Below are 23,173 nucleotides of genomic sequence, written 5' to 3'. Positions count from 1 at the left end.
TATTTTCTGGTTTCATGGCATGAGGCACTACCAAAATTAAGAAACACACAATTTGAGAAAGGAATATCAATGGTGATCCGAAAAGAAAGTCAAAATCAATTCATTATTTATTTGCAGACAAAAATAAACTCTAATCTTCCAAAAAATTGCAACAAAAACTACAAGTATTGTAACCCAACAAGATGCTGTATTGTGCGGAAAAGAAGATCCTAGTTCATTAATTCACAAATTACCAAATTAAAATTAATTTAAAAATATATTTAAGTTATATACAATAGCATGATATTGATGTTAACCCAAAGATCTTTAATTATTTGTGGATTATTTGTTTTGATGATAATATTGTATTATTGTATTTAATATGCATGTATGTCAAAGTATTATTGTTATAGGAATTATTCTACATCTCCTTACATACAAACATGACCCGAAGATTCTCAAGCTTAAAGCTTTATATAATCAAGTTTTTATATGATTTAATTTGACAATATAAAATAAATTTAATCATCCTAAAATATTTTATTGCCAAATTTCCATCCAAAAATACTTTAAATGCACAAAAATTATCATGAAAAATTATTTCTTCATATATTTTGATATTTGTATTAAAATGAAAAGCATAATACTTATTATATGCTTTTGCACTTTAAAATATCGTAATATATACTTATAGAAAAAAAATCGTATCACATTGGTTTCGACACTATTTGTTTATTATTAGATAAGATAACAAATTTATAATTTCAAGAGAAGTGTGCTCAATACTCTTTTTATTCTTTTAACTCCTTTTCTCTTAAAATATTCAATATGTCTATTTTTGACAATGGAAAAACTACTTGGCAGAGTAAAACATTCTTCTCTTACTTTATGGTTATGAGTAATGACTGGTTTTGATATTTTTTTTTTATAAATACTCAATTGATTTTCATGTAAGATCTCTCTTACTCTCCTACTCTTTTATAATCTTACATACTTGATGCTTTGAATTTCTCTTATTCTTAAAAGCTTTCATTCATCTTTGTATTCTCTTGAAAAACAAATCCTATATTACATCAAATCAATTTCTTACCTTTATGAATTAGATTATATTCTATAAAAACTTGAGTTAATCTATTGTGATCTTCTCATCTTGCAAGAAGTGATCTTTCTCTTGTGAAAGATAAACTAACTCTGAAAATGTAAGTGATATTGTAACCACTTAGGTATATCATTTAGAAAAGAGCTAAAAAGTGGTTTACAATCTTGAGCCTTGAAAAAATTATGTATAAGGTTTTTTAATTTTTAGCCTGTAAAAAAATTGCGTGATATGTTTGATTCTTAGCCCACAAAAGAATTTGTTTTAATCTTAAGCTCAGGAACAAATTGGGATAGGTTTGATTCTTAGCCTGTAAAAAAATCGAGTTTAATCTTTAGTTCGTAAAAAAATTGTGTAATCAGTTTGGTTTTTACCGATTATGTAGATTGAGCGTGATAGTGAATACTTCAATAGAAATTCAAGAAATGAAGTAAGTGATTGTGTGAACTACTGTAAAAATCAATTTGTTTATCTCTCTCTATCTCAATTTACTTGTGCATTATTAATTATGAATTGTTTGTGATTGCTGAAATTGAAGAGAAAAATTACTTTTGAATATTGTTTGTGGTTTTCAGTATTCTTCAACTAATTGAGGATTTATTTCTAAAATGTCATAATCTTAAATAAAGTCCTAATTCACCCACATTCAGGCTTTTTAAGTCTTTCAATTAAAGACATGTATATCCTTCGCAAAAGAAAGATAGAAGAAGTCAATCTAAAATTGAAGTCATTTGTGAAGCTTAGAAGATTACTTGATGTTTTCACTCCAAAAGATCTTGTTTTAATAAGAATCTCTCATAGCTAAACTAAATGCTTAAGAACATCGATTTAAGAAATGGATTGTTAAGATATTAGTTGAAATACTAAGTTAGAATCCTTGATAAAAATAAAAATAAAAGATTTGTGTTTAGAATCCTTGTTTAACTAGTTAATTAGTATCCTTATTAAACTAGTATTTAGAATCTTTATTGAATTATAATAGTTTGATATTATAATCTCTCTATAAATATAAAGGCTTTGTATAAGAATTTAACATTTTTTAATATTAATGAATAAGAAAAAAGAGATTCAAATAAAAAATTTATCTCTAAAGTCTTTTTTTAAGGCCTTGTGCAAACTTTTTGATAATTGAAAAAGAATGAGAAAGACCCTTTACTAATGGACTTCGTCAAATTAGTTACTTATGATCTTTAGAAACCCTTTGAATAGCTTATGAAATCAGGCACAAACAAATTATTTACAAATTTGATGAAGTTGTGAAAAAATGTTACTCAAAATATTGGTTCTCTATGCTACGTCGTCTTGGATTGATAAAGTGATAGCTCCAACATATATATTTGTCTAGCTTTGGTTGTTTATGGAAAAAAGAGAATTCTATGAGAACATGGGATACTTTGATGTTTAAGTCAGTAGATATAGGTAAATAGAATAATGTATAGGGAGAAAAGAATTTTAAAAAAAAATTACAAGAAATGTGTATTATATATATGCTGGATAGAACTTGTATAGCCTAACCTAGCTCCAGTTGGGAATGCTCTAGTTTTTATGTGGCTAGAATTTCTATGGCATTGTCTAGAATCTTTACATGATTGCATATGGTTTGGCTATCTATGGCTATCTCTATATAATTAAGGATATGATCTTGATTTTGCCTAGTGATAGGTGTATTTATACACCCAGATCTTAGATTTTCTCCATAAAAAATAAGACATATCATTAATAGAGAAATGATGTGTTATTATTAGCTAGCCATGGTGGATTGTTTGTTATTATGTCATGTCATAATTGTTATGTCACACATGTTATTAATGAAAATATCGGTGCTGAATAGTGTTATTGGTATAAAAAATATGTTATTGCTCTACATAAAAAAATTGTGTGAATAGAAAAAATTATTTGCATGAATCGTTTGTGACTGGCTCTTGAAAACCCAAAAGAAATATATAGAAAGGTGTGTTGATATAATATTGAAGAGACATGGATAGGTGTAGATGTTGGACTAAAATTCTAGTTATTTAGGTTAAAATTGAAATTTTAGCTTTTTAGATTGGTACGGCTAGAAAAATTCCAGTCATTTAGGATACACCCAAATGACTCCTTTTTTTCCAAAAAAAAAAGAAAAAAAAAATGCAATATCATAATCAAGGCATGTGCTCCCTTTCATATGGTTTAAAAGTGTCCTTAATTTCAGCTTTCATGAAGCCATTATATACTTGGTCCAAGATCAAATTCTCATATTTTAGACTCAGTAATATCATTGGTGATGTTTATTTCTTCCCTGTGGAGCTTTTCCCCTACCATAACACTAAGGTCTAGTAGGTTGGGAGTGACCATGCTAATTGAAAAGAAGAAAACATTGCTGAACTCTTACCAGAAAATAAAAAAAAATCAAGTGCTCGGTTTAGTTGAATGATCACCTTGATGGCATATTTGCAGTTCAAAAATGCCCCACTCATTGCACTACTCTAATAGTATTTGATGTTGTGTTTTTAAAGTGTTTTTTAATTGAAAATATATTAAAATAATATATTTGTTAATATTAATATATCCAAAAACACTAAAAAAACTAATTTTTTAATAAAAAAATTAATTTTTAATAAACGATACTTTAGCTGTTATTGCAGAGATTCTATGGGGCTCAAAAACCTTTAAAACTAAAAATTAAAAAGAGAGTTGTAAGTGAGTCATGGCTTAATTTATTTTCCTCCTTATTTTCAATAAATAGCTAACATATATGACTTCTATTTTTATAATTGATATACATTTGGAAATATAATTAAAAATTTATATTATCAAATAATCATTTCAATCCAATAATTTAAATGAGTTTAGAACCTATGTTGAAGCAAAGTGTTTTTGAATATTAATCATGTTCTCTAGATGTTGTTTTTGAGTTCTTTGGTGAGGAGGAAGACGAAATTACCATTCTTGAGTTATGATTTTTTTTGAAGAAATTCAGAGGTAAATTGTTTGAATTTTGAAGGAGGAAGGTTATCAAAGGAATTACAAAGATAAATTTGAACGGTCGACAAGTGACGACATAGTTTGTGTCTTTTCAAGTCAAATAACGGTGAAGGAGAATTAATATTGTAATCATTAATTTTAAATCTTTAGTATATCAATAAATATTCCCTTAATTTCTCTTGATATAAAATAAAGCAATTGTTGACGCTATAATATATATATATATATATATATATATATATATATATATATATATATATATAGGCCACGTGTTTGCTATTGTCTTGATAACGTTTAATAATTGTTTTATTATCAAGTGGACAGATGGCATATTAGAAAGAAAAGAGCCTTTTTAGTATTATACTAACTATTTCTTTTAAAAATAATTTTTTTTATTTTTTAAAATTTATTTTTGAAATTAATATATTTAAAAAATAAAAAATTAATTTTAAATAAAAAAATCAAGAATTTTAAGAATGCGCAGTCAACTATGTCCCAACATGCTTTTAAAATTGATGTTTAAGGTAGTTGGGATATATTTGAAAGTGTAGTAATATTATTTTTCTCTTGAAAATATATTAACATAATATTTTTTTATTTTTTAAAATTTATTTTTAATATTAACACATTAACACATTTTAAAAATATTAAAAAATAATTTAAAATAGAAAAAATTTAAAATTCTTTAAAATTAGATTCAACCACACTTTTAAACACATAAACACACACTTGCAGCCATGGATCGAGAAAATTCTTGGAATGCTTAATGGGTTTGGAAGGGTTCATAGGCTTTTGGTTGGATATGAACGCATGATAAAAGCTTTTCCTATTTAGCCTTATTTGAGGATGCAGAACCCTTCTATTGCTAGGTTATTTGTTCCTCGTATGGGATCACCCTAAGGGTCATTGTCTTGATTAATGATTTTTAGTTTAGGGGAAAAAAAATCTTGAGTTTTTATTTAACGATCAATTTTCATGTGATACTTGCATAAAAATATATGAACATGGACTTACAAATATTTGAACATGCAAATGGACTCACTTTGCGTTAAACCAAGAGTTTCTAATTACTAGATTATATGATCTCAGAGTAAAGAAGGCCAGCAGCTAGACCTGGAGAAAGAAGCCACCAAGCAGTCCAAAGACTGAGGGATTTGAATACTATATTAGTGATCTAAGAGAGATGCAAGAAGTGCTCATTTTGGATTATTTTGTAGAGAAGGGTGTGAAACCATAAAGAGATCTCAACTTTTCTGCAAAATGCATTTCTTTGGGATTTTATTGCCATAACTTTCACGATCCTTCAAGTATGCAAGAGATGCACTTGTGCAAGCACTTAAACTGGGACACATTCTGCTTGCCTATCTTAACATTTATATCATACTGCTATTCAATCCCCAGATCTTAACTTTTCTGCAAAATGCATTTCTTTGGGGTTTTATTGCCATAACTTTCACGATCCTTCAAGTATGCAAGAAATGCACCTGTGGAAGCACTTAAACTGGGACATATTCTGGTTGCCTATCTCAATATTTATATCATACTGATGCCTATCATGGCGTTGGCATGTGGTCCAATCAAGCGAAAACAGGACTTGGACCAGAAGAGTGTTGCAAGCTAGCAGCATATTCTCGAGCCCACAAGTCATAATGTATAATTTCCTCAAGAGAGGGAGAGACCACTAATTCTGCCCGGTGCTTATCACATGTTAGCTCCACAACCTTGAAAATGTCAAGATAGCTTATCCTGAAAGAAAAAACAGATAAATTATTTGTTAGCTAGGAATTCAAAAACCATGACACACTAGTACACATTATGGAGAAACAATGAAAAGTAAACAAACGGAACATAATGCCTCACAAAAATCTGAAGGCATCAATTGACACAGTGCGGCTTCTTACAATCACCACTACAGTGTTTATGACATTTTTATGACCCACACCACTATTTACCATAGAAATAGGCAAAACAATTGACTATTTTAGATTTTTGAACCTCCTGAAAACATCAAACCAGTAATCCGTGCTGTTGCAACTGTCATTATCATCAGCATATTTTAGATGAAAGGAATAACCAACATCAATACTTACTTTTCATCTATGAACATTTCTACAGCTTTCTCATTAGCAGCACTGAGGACTCCTGTCATGGTGCCTCCAGCTCGTCCAGCAGCATAAGCAAGATCCATAGATGGGTATTTTACATTGTCAGGAGCTTTAAAAGTTAGTGATCCAAGCCTGCATCATCAATTTAATTTAGAATTTTAAATAAACAATTAATAAAAGACCGAGCATTGGACATGTTTGTGCTTCTAGACCATTATCAAATTCCATTTTGCATCACTTTGGCTCAGAATGTAAAGTTATATAACTTTTGGTATCATGTCTGCAAAAAGACTGGTTCACAAAACACTTATTGTCAATGTCACCGTGAAATAAATAACTTGCACCCACTACGATGGGAAGTTTCATATGCTGGATTGCTACCATATCCGCACAAAAAAAAAAGAAAAAAAAAGTAAAGGGAAATGTTGAAGCACTAGTTTGGAAGGGAGTAAAGCTAGTTACTTGCAAAGATCTAGGCGAGGCCACGTAATTTCAGAACAGTAAACTCTGTCTGGCCATGACATTGTGTAAAGGATAGGCAAGCGCATATCAGGCCACCCCAACTGTGCGAGAACAGATGAGTCCTGTAAAGAAACAAATAGCAATGCAAAGATTAGGAGAGAACAAATTTGTATATGTCCAGTCTAGTCCAGAGTCCCTAGAGATTGAAAATAGACAACCACTACTGGAAAATGCAGAAAACTAGAGGAAGCCAGCCAACAGGATAAAAATTCAAAATTCCAACCTGTGTTTCAATCATTGAATGTATTATAGATTGTGGATGAATTACGATATCAATATTATCATATTCAGCTCCGAACAAATAGTGGGCTTCAATGACTTCTAAACCCTGTAGAAACAAATATAAATAATAACTGTAACCTTTTTATTCATATTCCAGAAACATTATCCATCCAAACGTAATTGGTGATTCCAATTCAGAATCAATACGGTATTCCAAACAAACCTTGTTGAAAAGGGTAGCAGAGTCTACAGTAATCTTTTTACCCATATTCCAGTTGGGATGCTTCAAAGCATCAGCAACTTTAACTTCTTTCAATTTCTCAACAGGCCAATCCCTAAGATCACCAAGGAAACAAACCAATAGTTAAACCCAGTTTTGAATAAACGGTTTATGATGAAGCTGTGACATCCCAGAATCAGCTATTAAAAAGCGATACATGATAGAGGATACATATCAGTTGTTTGCTACACAATAAACTTATTATCCAAATAGTATGAAATTTTAAGAACACATGGTACCTGTACAAGTTATATTAGTTAATGAGATGTCTCTGCTGAAAATATGATGATATCAATTTAAGATACCTTTGCATTTTCAGAGAAAATGGATGTGAAGATAGAGGCACAAGTAAATCGAGTTAAAGGTTCTCAAGCCCAAGAAAACGGGGTCTTCAACACTCAGAACTTTTCAAATTACTGAACAAGTATATAGTTCTAAAACATAATTAATCAGAAATGACATCAAAGGGAAATACTTAAAGCCCCATTTAGACTAAATTAAGATCTCACACCTGAAAGCCCCACCAGAAGCAGTTAAAATGATGCGCCGCAATGCACCCTCTGGCAGGCCTTGAATACACTGAAGAAAGGATATATATTTTAAGTTCTCTATTTAACAGAAATGGAATTCGTAACTATTGAGTAACAGAAAGATCAAAAATCATGAAAATGCTACAGGTAAGAACTGGCAATTAGAGTTCAGTATATATTAGCAGAAGCATTTGAGATTTATATCTAAATAGATAAGCTTCAACTATCAGCATAGATATGATTTCATACCTGAAAAATGGCAGAATGTTCAGAATCAGCTGGAAGAATTTTCACGTTATATTTGTGAGCAAGAGGGAGAACAAAAGGACCCCCAGCAATTAATGTCTCTTTATTGGCCAAGCATATGTCTTTTCCAGCTTCTATTGCAGCAACCGTAGGCTAAAAGAGATTGAAAGAGAAACTATAGTTGGTTAGTAATAATTGACCCCTTAATACTGAATTAAAATCCTCAACAAGTAACTTGATAATTCATAAAACAGGGAAAAAATGTCATTTACTCCAAAATAGTCTAACATGCTGTCTTACAGAAATGTGGTATTAGCAGGGATGTTAGGGACTGGAATTTTGAGTTTTCTAGGGCTAAGAGCAACCTGCATAAGACATATTTCGTGTCTGTTTTGTTAAGGCTTGCATGGAATGCTACTCTTTGAGGGATATAGAAGGAGCGCGATGACAGGATTCATGGAAAATGCAGTAACACCTATGAATTGCTTGTTAAGTGGATTGCCCAAGTTGTCGGTTATAGGCTTCGTAATACTAGGATTCTGCAGAATATTGGTGTAAATTCTGAGTATCAATTCATAGGCAGTAATTGTTCCTTAATAGGCACCTAAAGTCGTATTGAGTTGTTACTTTTCATAAAAGTGATGTATTGGTTATGCCCTTTTAGTTGTTTTTTATTAATGAAAAACTTTCATTCATCAAAAAAGGTGAGAAAGAATGCACACTCAATAACCACTCATTTTTTTTTTACTATGGGTGGAGGATTTACACAATCATGCCCACATCATATTGAAGTCAGTCATCAGATTCTCACATTACATTATCCCTCTCATTCGAAATCCTAGTCTGAGAAATATTTTAGATATGCTGGATTTCAAAAAGACTAACTCGAGAATGATCAATCAGAATTGTGATTTCACCTTTAGGCCTGCGCAACCTACTATTCCTGTAACTACACTGACAGCATCTGGATGACGAGCAACCTGAAAAGAAGTCATTGTCAATTAATAACAAGAACAACTTCAGCAGGCATACAAACTGAAAAGAGAAGTGATGTTATTCTACCTCTACAACTCCTTGCTCCCCAGGAATAATCTCAGGCTTTTCCTCAACATCAGCCAGGGCCTCTTTGAGTTCAGCAACTAATGACTCGTTTCTAACAGCAATCAGTTGAGGTTTGAATGTCCTCACCTGTAAAACCCCAGAGAGAGAGGGGGGGGGGGGGGGGGGAGTAAATGCGACCATAATATGATTCATTTTCTTAAAGCTTTAAACCTAAAAGAAAACAGGTAAAGACAGCAGTTAAGATAATTATCCCAACCATCACTTCTAATACTCAAGTAAAGAATAGATTGGTAATCACACTGTTCAAAGCACATAATCTGATAATAAGGTATTGCAAGTTCTTTACAACATAAAACCTACTGATTACCTGATCTGCAAGAAGAGTAACATTTGACCCAGCTGCGAGTGCCACAACTTTGAATTTATCTGGATTCTCCGCTACAATGTCCAAAGTCTGCAAGATACACAAATGATCAAGCATGAAGGGCATCTGAGAAAGAAAACCAAGACAAAGAAGGCTAAAGAATGATAATTATTCTTGGTAAAGCAACTGGCTTGACAAAAAGTGAGGCTACCCAACTCCAATAAAGGCTATATTTATCCATAATTAGACTATCCTAAAGTGAAACTAAGAGTGACCCTCCCCACTTCTTTCAAAGAGAATGTTACCGAGCAGAATACATGTTAGATAAACCTCCTATCCCATGAGCTTTTCAGCCTCAATGGCTCATTCTCTATCTAAGTGTTCAAAATCAGCAGCCAATTAAGTAGAAACTCAAAGCATAAGAGTACAATAATTAGGACAGTTTTGTTTTTGGCCTCATTATATTGTTACCTGCGTTCCGATGGAACCAGTAGATCCAACAATTGATATAGGCTTAGGACCATCCCATGTCTTGCGTCCAGGTTCTGGACAGGCTCTTCCTGGCCAAGCTGGAGGTGGCTGATTCTGATTCTGAACTGAACACTGAATTCTTCTCCCCCCACAATCCTTCCTCTTCAAACTAAGCCCACCTGTGTTAAGCACGAGCAAGCACCAAAGTTTCAAACCTTTTTATTTCTACTACAAAAACAACGAAATTCGATTCTCAAGTCTTCCACAAAATTATCCATTGTTAAACTGAGAGGTCACCCAAAAAGTTTTTTGCATACATAAAGCAAAAGGTTCATAATTGCCTCAAATGTTTCACCTTTTCTATGACACCCCAAAAGGTAAAATTATCCAACTTTCTTCTACACTACTTTCTAAGAAACTTTCTGCTCTTTTCTTGAAAACAAACAGAAAACCCAGAGAAGCAAATTGACACCAAGAATTAAAGAGAGTGGAAAAGAAACCTTGAAGCTTAGGTAGGCGATTGGATTTAGTAGAATCCAAGAAAGAGATGGCCTTGATTTCAGCTGGAGATAGAATATTAAGTGCCATCTGGTCTTAGCTAGTTAATAACAGTACTATCTTCTAACTTTGCAGCTCAAAATCCAAAGGTATGAAGAGGCAAACAAGAGCAGAAAGAAAAATATAATCTTTTTTTTCTTTAACAAAATTATATGTGGGGTGTCAAAGATTACATGGCCAAAGACAGAGCAATAATCTGCATGTGCCCCAAGAAAAACAGTACTAAGCAAGCACAGCTGAATTTAATGAAAGAAAGGTGTGGCTTTGTGAGTTGTGGGGTTTCCGTGTTTGTTTTCTGGTTATTATTTTATAGATGAAAATGGGGGAGTGAGAAATGAGAGGATGAAGAGAGAAGTAGTGGAGTGGGCGTTGAACATGAACGAGTGGGGGGGAAGGACGATAAAGGAATCAAATCATCTTGTGGAATTTAGTTTGATTCATAGATGTCACAAAATCCTGTCCGGTCCTTCAGTAATGTTAGTAGTGCCACCGTTTATATGTTTCCTCTGGGGTGAGAAATAAATAATTGAAAAAATTAAATTTTTTTTAAAAATGAATTAAATCAATTAAATTTTTTAAAAAACTGACCGGTTCGGTTTTATAAACCTGAAATAAAAAACTGAACCAAACTCAAATTAGAAAAAAACGAGTCAAACCAAAAAATCAAACCAAACCAAACCGGAACTGGTCGGTTTGAACTGGTTTTTGTTCTAAAATAACCGAACCAAAACTAATCAGTTTGAACCGATTTTAATTTTTAAAAAAATCAATTTAGTTATTTTTTTATTAAAACCGAACCAAAACAAAAATAATCGCAAGAATATTTCTTTTTATCCGGTTAGGTTTTAAAAAATAAAAACAATAACTTTTAAATATTTTAAAAATATTAATTTAAATCAATCCGAGATAAATTAAAAAAATTCAATAATTTTAATTTTCAACATCATCATAAATTCGGTAAAAAATAATTTGAGCGAATATGGTAATATTATTTACTAAAATAAACCCAATATGGTAATTTTCAAACAATTATTGGTATTATATTAACTTTTAACGAATAATACTGCAAGTGGAATCTCCCATTTTTTATTAAGTAAATAATGACAGTATATAGACGTGAATTGTTTTATTCATGCTTAACTCACCACAAAAATAGTTGAAGAACAATTTCCTGGATGCATCCTATCTGATGACATTATTATATATGAGCTCCTATCATGCTATATAAAGATGCTAAAATTAAAATCTCTGTTTGGGATGTCCATGTGTGTTCTAGAAGAATAAGAAAAACCAACCACTCTGTTATAGCCTCGATCATGATTAATAAATTAGCTTTATTTTAATTACATAATAAAAAAATCAGTAAAAATAATAAACAAACATAAAAATATTTTAAAACAAATCATGATAACTTTGAAAAAAACTTTTGAAAGCAAAAAGTTGGATTAAAAAAAAAATCTGAGTCAATCCGAGATAGTGTGATAGATATGTAACTTAAATGATAAGAGATAAGACAACTCAAGTTAATTTGCAAAACTTGTATTATAAATTAAAATTAAGATAATTTAAAAGAATGTTTTTGAAAAAAACCTCTACCATAGAGGTATATATATATATATATATATATATGCAAAATCAACATTAAAGGATTTGACATATAGAGCTACAAAAATAATGAATGCTAATTTATGCAGTGAGGGAATGTGAATCACATGCACTAGCCATGAATCACATGCATGTATTCAAAATTTTCCACGAATTAGGCTTGAATTGATAGGACCCCTAGATCCGTCCTCTCCTCTCTTGTGGTTTTTGGCTTCTTGTATGAAGTTGTAAAAGAAAGGATGTCATGTCTTAATTAAATTAAATGAAGTTTTAATGATTTAAAACAATTAAAGCTATGGAGATTGAATTTGAACAATTAGAAGATATTCAACCCCTTTTTCTTGCTAAATACAGGGAATAAAATGCAAGGGCAAAGGAAGGTTAAGTCCTTTTTTATCCCTCAATTTATTTATTTTTTAATTTGATCTATTTCTATTGTCTTAATTGATGATTTGACTTGGTAGTTTTTTTTTTGGTCGGCTTGATTTGAAGATAGTGCAATATCGAGGAAGATTTTCAGTGCTCGGTTGATGCTTTGATTTTGTGAAACAAAGCAAGTTTCAGCAATTTCAAACAATTAAGTTTTAAGGAAGCAAGATTAAAAATAAACAAATCTGGGGACTAGGGTAAAGTTATAGGATAATTTTGTTGTGAGCATCTATTTTTATTATATAATTAAATAAACAAATTTATAAAAAAGGTTATCAAACACAATAGAGTCCATGATCCAGGTTGTAGGTGGACTGAGATTGATCTAATTTGTTGTTGTCTTGATTTTTTTAAAAAAAATTGTTATCTTTTAGTTTTTTTAAAAATTAAATCATGTTTTTATTAATCATTTAAGTTATTTTTGGATCCATAAAATCGATTGATTTAAGTGAGGTCAACTCTCACACGGTTTTATTATAAACTTAGTTAAAAAAAGAGGTGGAACAAGAGGTTTTAATATTTACCCACTTAAATAGACTATGAATGACATTGTAAAAAAAACTCTCTATGCTCTTAATATTTTTTAAAAAATTGATTGAACTATAACAGAGAATAGATCAAGAGACTAGTTTTGGTGCTATTTGGTGCGTGGGGTTTAGAAAAAAAGTATCAAAAAACTCATGTGTGAAGCTATTTAATTAGAAAACACCTTTGTTTCTTGTTATACATCAAGCATATGGAAATAATTTTTCTTTGTCTTTATTAAGTTCTATCATTTGGCAAAACAGGGAGCTGAAATGTTTTAAATGCTTGGTGTTGGAATATTCAAAGGACGAATTATATTTTCCTCCCTTTAGTTTGTCAAATGTTTCGCATTGATACCTGACATTTAAGATTTGTCAATATCTTCAGCATTTTCAATTTGTAGCAATCACAACCTTATTATTTATTATTTAGTACTGAACAAAGCATAGTTTTCAGACCCGGCTCGGTTCAAGACCTGAGTTCCGGGCTTTGACCGGGTCGCTCGAATCAATTTTTTTTAATCAAAACGACATCGTTTTAGTAAAAAACAAAAACAAAAATCAACGAATTGCAATCGGGTTTTTGACCGGGTCTTGCCGGGTCAACCAGGTCACACCAGGTTTTTCCTTCCTCTATTTTTTCTTCAACTCGGCCCGCTTCCAGCCCTAGGTCGGTTGAGTTTCAAAACTATGAAACAAAGTGTCCAATTGCATCAACATAAGCCGACAACAAACAATTTATATAATGTAGATGACAAAATAATAGATTGAAGACTCAAAATTAAGATATTCTAAACTTTGAGGATCAATATAAAATATAAAGCAAATTTATATGACTAGCATCCCGTCAAGGTTATCGATTCGTCTTTTTTGTTTGCAGGGTCTTCAAACCGGTCGATATATTTATTTATTCTCGCACCTGTTTGGTTTCGAGTATAGTTTATTTGGGAGTGAGATTATGATTGCTTTTCAAAGTGTTTTCATGCTGAAATGTATTAAAATGATGTTTTTATATTTTTTAAAAATTATTTTTGAAATTAACACATCAAAATAATTTAAAATATATAAAAAAATTAATTTTTTTTAAAATATAGATATAATCACGATTCTAAACGCTAACTAAAGTTGAAGAAACACTATTGAAAGACTCATTCACTAACATGGCAGCTGCCTTTTTTAAATCCAAAGTAAGAAGAAAGAATTGTTTTTTGCTTTAAATGCTCTCTCCCTCTCTCATTAAAGTCTTTGAAACTACTTATCAATTTTATATTTTCAGGAGTAATTCGTTCTTGGAGAAACAAGTAATTATGTTGATATTATTTATTAACGTCACTTTTTTTTTTTAACAATAACTTTCCACTATAGCTTCTGCAGATAATTTTTTTTTTTCCTTATAAAACAATAATTTATTTACATTCTTTTCATTTTATGCCACAATTAATAACATTTTTAAAGTTATTTTATCATAACATTACTCATATAAAAAAAAAAAGAATGCCACTTACAAATGTTCAAGCTTCATGATTTCATTAACCAAAAAAAAAAGTGATATATTTTGGTATTCAATATGCTAAAAAATAAAAGCTTTGAAGTATTTAGATAAAGTATAATAACAAGTCTATGTTATTATTCTTTTATTGATAATTGGTGATAGAAAATTTAATACCTGCAAAACAGTTATTTTTGTGGGATTTAAGAATTTTTCGATGGTAAAATCAGTAACTTTTAATAAATGAAAAAGATAAGATTCAAACTTATAACCGGTTAATCATTAAAATTTTAATATTATATCAAATAACCAATTCAATCTAAAAAAATTTTAAAATATAATTTATATTATTTTTTAATATATTCTCGTAACTTCTTAACGAGAACGAGAACTGACCATTCCACATCCACTCTCACTTTACTATGTTGGCGAGTAAGCTGGAGTTCCAGAAGTTCCCAAATCTCTAGTTCCTTAGTCCCGACTTGAAAGAGTAGCAAACCCACTGGAGTCTATGAGCCTAAAGACTACCGTTTTGGATCCACATAGATGGCAAGCAAATAATTCTAGCGGCAGGAACAAAGCTATACGATGGAGTCATATAGCCTTGCACAAATGACTCTTGTGTTGCGCCCAGCTGCTCTTCATGATCGGTATTTTCCAATATCTTCTCCGACTTCAATTTCTTTTCCTTCTCAAGATCCAACTCCCCCATCAGATTAATATAATTGTATATGATATGAATGATTAATATAAACTCAGGGGTTCTTTAAGAAAATTCAGAAGCATGAGGTGTCTAAAAATATAGTAACGATTAGTGTTTTTTGCTCGGAAATATATTAAACTAATATTTTTTATTTTTAAAAAATTATTTTTAATATCAACACATGAAAATATTAATTTTAAACAAATAAGAAATAAAAAAATTATTTTTAAAAAAATACTTATGAAATAAAAAAACAAACATCAACTAACTAGATTCAGTAACAAGGAGGGAAAAAAAAGAAAAAAAAAAGAATAAAACTAATATATCTCTAGCTCTTTAAAAGAAAGAATAAAAATCACCTTCCACCCCAAAAAATTGAACAAATAATTTTCAAAATCCTTATCAAATACTTTTCTGATATATCTTAATTGCTTTGCTTCAAAACTAAACAATAAAAGCTACAAAACAATAGCCGAACACGCTCTCATGCTATAAAACTTTTGCTAGCTAAATTTCAGCTTCTGCTGGTCTCAGCAGGTGGCAGGTGGCAGGTAGAGGGTGGCCTCCTGTCTAACAGAGAGCAAAGGAAAACCAAAATTATTCTTCACAACTTGGTATGCAGGCTTTGACATTGGACAAAAAAGCAAAACCCAGATATCCACGTTGAGCTTAGTGAGTAGGGCAAAACACTACGCACACAACAATATACAAAAATATTATCCATTATTCGTAAGGCATAGCTTTATTCTCTGGTGAAAATGAACTTCAGAAACAGGGTCTAACGAGACAACTTAGCAACATAATATACATTTAGAATCAAATAGATTGTGTACCAGGCTGATCTAACATATTCGCGGGCAGTGGTTTCAAACACCAAACTGTACTTTGTATCAAGCAGATCATGCAAATCAAACCCTGCTTTAGTTCCCTTCATGGATTTGTTCTGGCTCCTCCTGTATCTCACTTGAGTTCAGCACTGACCCCCCACCATTAATCTCCACAGCACCCCCTGATTCTGATATTTTTGTTATCCTTTGCAACTCATCAGCCGTGTCTGTTCGATGAGACACAGATCGATCATTTTCCAATTGTTCTTTCTGAATTGATTGTTTTGGTCGTCTGATGGCTTCAGCCGCTTCAGCCATCACAACAGGAGGTGGCCGGGGAGGGACCCATGTGCGCCTAACTGGTTGCTGGTTGTTTTGTCCACCATAAAGTCCAGCCTTTACTTCATCTTCATTATCTATCTCTGCAATTCCGGTATTTTTCTGCTGCCACCAGGGTGTAGTGCTCTCACCATCAAACTGATAGATACCATTGTCTTGTACCTTGGAATTCAAATCTTCTCCGCTCACTTGAGACTGAAGCACCTGGCTTGAGTTATTTTGGACTTGACCAACCTCCCATGGCTACTCAGACAGGAAAAGGAGAAGTTTGTTTTAATGTTAATTCAAAAATTCTTAAGAAGATTCTTGTTATTCAATCATATTCTGCAGCAGTCTAAAAAATCTGAAGACATTTTTCCAAGCTATATATCTCTAACCACAATAATGGATTCTGTTTTTAAGAGTGAACTCAAAAGCCTGTATCAATCAACTCAGAGCTACTTCTGAATCATCTGATAGAATAAGACATGATGCAATCAGTAAAACTGAGTGTTGGATAAAGTAGACGCCACACCAATTTGTAAGGCCTTTTTCTTCCCCTAATTTTAGCAGTACTCTTGTCAAATATAAAAGACACTCAGGAAAAATTAATCACACTACTTGAAGCAATCCAGGAGTTTTAAATCAGAATAGTGGAAAGGTAGACAGAGGGGGACGGGGTGGCGACTCTCTGAAGACTGGTTGCAGTTTCAGATTTTCATACCTAACATGACCAGCTGAATAAGAAAAATTATATAATCTACATTAGCCTATGATTCTATTTGGAGAAGAAGGAATGCGAGGGAGAGCCAAGAAACATCTTGTCAGATATGCATAACATTCAGGAGTTTCTTTTTTTCAATAATGATATTCAGGAGTAAATTAATTACTATAATGCAGGAGTTTTAAATTGGAAGAGTGAAAGTAAGAATGCTCTGCATCTAGACAGGTAGATGCTCTGCATCTACATGGCCATCTAAATAGAAAACCTCCCATTAGCGTATGAATCCATGAAAAAGAAGGAAATGTGATATGGAATGAGAAAACACTCCTTCGGGAACTAATACTTGACTAAATAGGAAATTTTGTTCTGTATATGATAAAACAATTTTTTTTAATAAGACTTTGTTATTTTCTATTTAGCAGTTAAAATGATTTGTAAGGAATCTAGTTATGTTTCCTATTTGGTATTTTTTTAATAAAACTTTGTTATTTTCTATTTAGCAGTTAAAATGATTTGTAAGGAATCTAGTTCTGTTTCCTATTTGGTACCTTTTCCTATAGTTTAGTTTTCCTATCCTATAAGGTTTGCATTTTCCTGACTTTGGTGCCTAAACCAATCACTCTATTTAAGACATTAGAAAGGGGGGCATGAATTTTGATTGATCAATAATTTGAGTCTTCAGTTGCACACCTTAGTTCTAGGCGCAATGCGAGGATTTGAAATTTGCTGACTAGGATTGGGTGGTTGATCATTGATATCCTGCATATAAATCCAGGATGACAAAACTATCATGTCACACAGAGAAGGAAGCCAATTTCAGTGTAAGGACTAGGTCTGACTTACCCTGATATTGCCAGGTCTCTCTCCTCTCCGAACCATCTCCATGATCTGTGCAACATAATTACCAAATGGTTAGCGGAATTCTATCATAGGCTACTGAATCCATCAGTGTTGCCAAATTGAATCTGCAATAGTTATTTCTTAAGCATCCTCATACATGAAGAAAGTTGCACAACATGGAAAGAAGAAAAATTCAGACATCTCAATTTGCAAACTCAAATTCCAGTTAGAACAAGGAACATCAAGCTCATACAGTTATCTTGAGAAAGAAGTTGTCTCTGTTCAATGTTTAAACATTTAGCAATTTTTCCTTAAACTAAGCTGGAATTGGCTTACATTGCTACAGAAAGTATCAAAGTTGACACTTTCTTCTCTACCAAACTTCAGATTTCAGAACCCTATCAATTCTGAAATGTTTCCATCGATCCTCATTTTCAATAATTAACTTGAAACTGTTTAATAAAGTGGTTCAAATCAAATGTCTGACCAAGTAAGTTCAATATCAAAACTCTGAAACTAAGATTCAAAAATGTCTAAGTAGGGTTCTAAGAAGTAAAAACCTTAAATCAAAACTAAAAAAGAAAACAGAGATATTTTATGCCCTCAGTTGCATGCCTGTTTCCAATTAATGAAATATGATACACTTCAACATAAAAAAAGAAAAGAAAAAAGAGTTGCATCTATGTTTCACTCCAGAAACACCAGCATCATGCAACTATTGACCACAGGTCCACTGCAGCAAGATTAATTCCAATGGATGCCAGCCTGCAATACAATTGAACAAATTTGTTATACTAGTTCTTACCTCCATATATGACTTAGGGTGTGGTGCAGCAGAGGGTTCAGCAGATGCAGGCTGCGATGAAGATCCCCCTGTCCATAAAGTCCGATTAGATGAGATGGAAATCGAAACAGAAAAACAAAAACAGAAAATGAAATGGCTGGAAAATAACCTGAGTGCAAATCAAACTCTGTCTTGCCATTGGTATATGTTTGCTGCAAAAAGAGAGAAATATATAGAGCTTCAAATTGCTTCGCTCAAAACTTGTCTCAATTATTCTGCAAACTTTCATTCCAAATCATGAAGCTTTCAGTGCTCAGTCCACACCTAAGTCATGCTCACCTTTGGATTTGCAACTAAGGCTCTATAATCTTCTTGATCAGCAAGAGAGTTTCTCACACGGTTATCTGTTTGACCTGATGAGGCAGGAAAAAAAATATTGACAAACAGATCTTCTGATAGTGTTGAGACATGTTGTCCACAAATCTCAGAACGCTTCAAGATAAAATGTAGGGAATGAAAAGGAAGGCCACAAGTTACAGTTATTTCTCTTGAGGCCTTCTCACTGGTGGCACATGTAATATGGTTCCCAGACTTTTGCAACCAACAAACACTGAAGCTGAAAGCCTTTTTGCATAATTTCAATTACACTCAATGTAATATTTTTGCTCACTAAGGCACCACCTTAAGCATCTGGGCTACAACCAAGCAGATTACTCAGGCAATAAGCCAGATAGCTTTTTAATGCATGTATTAACAAGAAAGAGCAACAAACTTGAGCAATAATGAACCACTCATTACAAACAAGAAACTGCAACATGCGCAAGAGCAATGACTACTGCGGCCATTTATTTTGTCCATAACTGGCCAACAACCAAAAAGTTCAAAAATAATGTAAACGATATGAATCATTTCTTATTTTCCAAAAAACATTTTGCTTAGTCAAAGGTCATATAAGCATAGGAAAATCTGGTCAATTCATACATCCTTACACACCAACAAAACTATGCAAGAAACAAATCCTCTTGTTCTCTCTAGGTTTAACTTTAGCTTTCCTGGATAAGCAACAATAGAATGGACCACTGGTCCTGTTATTTAGGTTCCATGACTTTTGCATAATACTTTATGCCAAATTAGAGATGCATGTAGTAGAAACTCCAAATATTTACAAGGTGACAAATCTACAAATGTAGATTATGATCCTGCATTTTCAAATTGACCAGCCATGTATATATACATGTTCTTTAATTAATTAGGAATCATGTAATTAGCATGTGACCTTTTAAATATTTCCTTGGAGGTTAAGTAATTTTACTTGGTGATCAAGACCAGTGATTCCTTGTCCTGCAAGGATCTAGGGCTTTAACTAGCATAAATAAACTAGTAAAGGAAAAAACCCTGATTTATGTGAAAGCTGCTACATATACTACACTACCTTGCTACGATAACTTATTAAATCTAAACTATTATTAAGGATTTGCTCCAGCATCAATATGGGCAACATGTGGTAGAAGAATTAAAAATGATCAGCCAAGACAATGAGACACTGCTGAATTAGTTGAAAGACAACAACTTTAGGAATGGTTTTCAGAATGCCTGAATGAATCATGTACAACTAGATTAGCCTTGAAAGTTTTTGTGCAGGAGTGTCAAAATAGCACCTCCATCTTCTATGAATGTCTTAAAGATGCAGTGATCATCAGCATCGAGCACTCAGCAATCCACTCTCCATTTCCACCAAACCAAAAGATAGCTTTTTAAAATTTTCCTCACAATCTATATGGTTTGCAAATAGTAACATTTACAAAGGGAGCCTCACACTATTGCATTTAACATCTAAACAGTCAGTAACAATGCCTTAATGCCTAGATGCCTGTAAAAAAGGCAATCATATGCCTAAAAGCTCTGAAAGCACAAGTGACGGAGAAAGTTCTTCTTTCATAAATACACTAATAACAAATAAAAAAATTGTGAATGGGAACTGCAACAGAAAAGGACAACAAAAGCATCTCAACAACCATATGTATGCAGCACATAGAAACAAATATGTTTGGTTCTGATGTCAAAGCAACATCTTCTCACCTTCCAATCTATGTATTGCAGTACTCATTGACTTCATTTCCTGTACTTGCAAATCTAACATTTTCATAAATTCCTTGAAGTATCTCTTCTCTGAAAGGAGTTGAGCAAGGTTCAACCATTACAAAGAAAATAACTAATCAGAAAGTGTTTAAGGAAACCAGTTTTCTTTAAAGACAGCAGTGGAAATGAAAGAAATTCTATCATTATCCCACCTTCATTTTTTGAATTCAATAGTTCCTGGCTCGCTCTTGCAACATCAACAGCTGCTGCTGCTGCTGCTTTGGCAGCTGCCGCAGCTTCTTCTGCCAAGCTTGGCTTTAAATTAGTTTTCTTCACATTGTCATCTTCTTCTTCCAACACAACCTTACGTATCCAAGACTTCAGCCTGGGAATAACAGTATTCTGAACAAGAAATATGTTATCTGTTCATGTCATGAAAATTAACATATAGAACCTTACAAAAACCGGTACATTTATTTACACTAAGATGGGTGCAAGAAACTTATAGATGCAACCCTACACCATCTTTTGGAAATGGAAAACAACAGAGGCATTAACAGTTTGATTAACATGACAGAGTGATTGTGTAGAGTATTTTTGATACCTTAACTAACACAACTGTTCCAGCACCTGAAACTGCCAATAGTCCTACGGCAAAAACAGCATGATACCAGTGAAACCGAGATCGAGTCAAAGTCCCTACTGAAGAAATTACAGCAGTAGGACCAGCTGCTACAGGCTGCAGAGTTTGTGCTGAAGCTAGTGGCTGAGCATTTGGTGTTGATTTCACCTGCCCCTCTGCTTTTGTCATAGTACAACACAAAATACAATCAATGATGCAAGGATATAAAAATCTTAGCAAACCCAATGACTGCTTATCATGAAAGACAATAAACATCTCACTTTCATATTAAGATCTTATACCTTGATTCAAACTGGTTGCCTGTGTGCTTGGAGTTGGATCCTGCAATTTGCAGAAAACATCAGCAGGGAAAACAAACAGGTACAAATACAAATACATTGAGAATCGATTAGCTCTCCCAGAGGAAAAAAATGATTAAACAGGGTGGCATGTAAGAAAGTGGGGAGCCAAAACGAATAATTTGTTTACCGGCACACGAAGAAAAGCTTCATCTATCTCTTCCTTTGTGAGGCCCTTCTTCTCAAGAAACGATCTTCTATACATAACTGGAGAACCCCTAACTTTTGGGTGCGAAAGAAACTTTACAGCATTCTGCACTTGTTCCTCTCGCATTGGTTCCGAGTTCACAAAGACAGATGGAGGACTTTGCTTGATAGCCTCAACCTCAGCATCTTGCTGAATCCCATTTGTTGGCTGTACATTCCCTGTAGCTCAAAGTTAAAAAAACCCATTACTCTATGCTTAGCATTTTTGCTATATATCCTAAGCTTGACGTAATTTGACACTCTATAAACAAATAACACCCCCCCCCCACCATTGACATCATCTTTGATTAGTCATCCCATAAACAAAAGAGATAGCAATCAATTGCAAGTGTAGTTACGCATCCAATAGCTCTTTTTTTTTTTCTGGTTTGCCAAATAAGAATAATTATTGGCTAACGAAACAGTTTTTTACTTAACTACTTCGTCAAACTTATTAACAACCACAAAAAAAAGAGCGAAATTCAATTATAAAAAAAAAATTGGAGATTGAACCGTAAGCATAGCTAAAACTTAATTAATTGAGCTGCTAATCACATAATTATAACAATAATCTTGTAAGCTCAAAGATATAATATCAGTACAGAGAGGGAAATCGAACCAGGATTTTGATCGGCAGGGTTTGAAGGAGGAGGAGGATCCGATGATTGAGTCGCCATACTCAAACCTCCTCTGTTGACTGAATTTTGAAACCAGAACAATAAAATAAAGAGAGGGCCAAAAAAACCCAGAGAGAGAGAGAGAGAGAGGCCTAGACAGAGAAAGAAATAAATCGACGAGCCTTAATATAAAGATGATGACGTCGATGGTGCCTGTCAGCCAGAGCTAGTTTTTGCTCACTTCGAAGCTCTCTTGCTATCACTTGCTATTTTTTTTCCTTTTCTTTTTTTGGTTGTTGGGATTTTTTATATATATTATTTTTATACCAAAAATAAACGAAGGAGCTAATTTATATCTTAGATCCCTATAATTTATCAATAATAACCAGCCAGTCCATATAGTATAAAAATCACTTAACGCCCCTTGATTGTCCTCGATTTATTTTTTTTTTTTAAAAAAAGTTTTTGTTATCAAGATTTTCCTCCTTATCTGATCCTACTCTTCTTTGTCTCTTGAAATAAAAAAGAAGGAACAAAATAAATCAGGAAAGAATGTGATCTCGGTAAAAGGACCGTGCTGACAAAATTTAAGAAAATTAGGATTAAATATGAAGTGTATGAAACAATATGGTCGAAGTAGTTAATGTTATTAAACTATAAGGACTGGG

At 32.6% G+C, this 23,173-nt stretch overlaps 2 protein-coding genes across 5 annotated transcripts; both read right to left on the bottom strand.

Moving 5' to 3' along the window:
* Positions 1-5,288: 5,288 nt before the first annotated feature.
* Positions 5,289-10,846, bottom strand: LOC133678716 (1-deoxy-D-xylulose 5-phosphate reductoisomerase, chloroplastic). The gene is made up of 12 exons (XM_062101180.1): positions 10,342-10,846; positions 9,842-10,020; positions 9,374-9,460; positions 9,007-9,132; positions 8,862-8,924; positions 7,948-8,097; positions 7,680-7,747; positions 7,112-7,223; positions 6,890-6,994; positions 6,607-6,728; positions 6,130-6,276; positions 5,289-5,785 (listed from the first exon to the last, which is right to left on the bottom strand). The coding sequence occupies exons 1-12, from the start codon at positions 10,427-10,429 to the stop codon at positions 5,617-5,619; spliced, it is 1,416 nt and encodes a 471-aa protein (XP_061957164.1). The 5' UTR covers positions 10,430-10,846; the 3' UTR covers positions 5,289-5,616.
* Positions 10,847-15,536: 4,690 nt separating this feature from the next.
* On the bottom strand, positions 15,537-22,790 carry LOC133678566 (peroxisomal membrane protein PEX14). Of its 4 annotated transcripts, none has more exons than XR_009835989.1 (13): positions 22,508-22,784; positions 21,833-22,068; positions 21,646-21,685; positions 21,326-21,522; positions 20,934-21,123; positions 20,722-20,811; positions 18,982-19,055; positions 18,812-18,854; positions 18,664-18,731; positions 17,862-17,906; positions 17,709-17,777; positions 15,983-16,558; positions 15,537-15,715 (listed from the first exon to the last, which is right to left on the bottom strand). XR_009835989.1 is itself a non-coding variant. In XM_062100918.1 (13 exons), exons 2-13 carry the CDS (start codon positions 22,563-22,565, stop codon positions 16,070-16,072), a joined length of 1,599 nt encoding a protein of 532 aa, XP_061956902.1. In that variant the 5' UTR covers positions 22,566-22,585; positions 22,688-22,790; the 3' UTR covers positions 15,856-16,069. The 4 variants fall into 4 exon arrangements, 3 of the variants coding, with proteins under 3 accessions (XP_061956902.1, XP_061956903.1, XP_061956904.1); XM_062100918.1 differs by lacking the exon at positions 15,537-15,715 and having other exon boundaries at positions 15,856-16,558; positions 22,508-22,585; positions 22,688-22,790; XM_062100919.1 differs by lacking the exon at positions 15,537-15,715 and having other exon boundaries at positions 15,856-16,558; positions 21,326-21,519.
* Between the last annotated feature and the right edge of the window lie 383 nt (positions 22,791-23,173).

This window comes from Populus nigra, chromosome 18 (genome assembly GCF_951802175.1).
Source record: "Populus nigra chromosome 18, ddPopNigr1.1, whole genome shotgun sequence".
Taxonomy (NCBI): Eukaryota; Viridiplantae; Streptophyta; class Magnoliopsida; order Malpighiales; family Salicaceae; genus Populus; species Populus nigra.
Note: the sequence above shows the minus strand (reverse complement) of the source record. Positions and strands in the feature narration are given on the sequence as shown.

Bases quoted from the DNA above. Each gene is read 5' to 3' on its own strand.
- LOC133678566 (XM_062100918.1), bottom strand. From the start codon at position 22,565: ATGGCGACTCAATCATCGGATCCTCCTCCTCCTTCAAACCCTGCCGAT. The intron at 18,855-18,981 runs GTGAGCATGACT...CTCTTTTTGCAG, and splicing joins CCTTAGTTGCAAATCCAAAG to CAAACATATACCAATGGCAA. The intron at 17,778-17,861 runs GTAAGTCAGACC...ATTTATATGCAG, and splicing joins AGAGACCTGGCAATATCAGG to GATATCAATGATCAACCACC.
- LOC133678716 (XM_062101180.1), bottom strand. From the start codon at position 10,429: ATGGCACTTAATATTCTATCTCCAGCTGAAATCAAGGCCATCTCTTTC. The intron at 8,925-9,006 runs GTAGAATAACAT...ACTTCTTTTCAG, and splicing joins GGGAGCAAGGAGTTGTAGAG to GTTGCTCGTCATCCAGATGC. The intron at 6,995-7,111 runs GTTTGTTTGGAA...TTGTTTCTACAG, and splicing joins CTGCTACCCTTTTCAACAAG to GGTTTAGAAGTCATTGAAGC.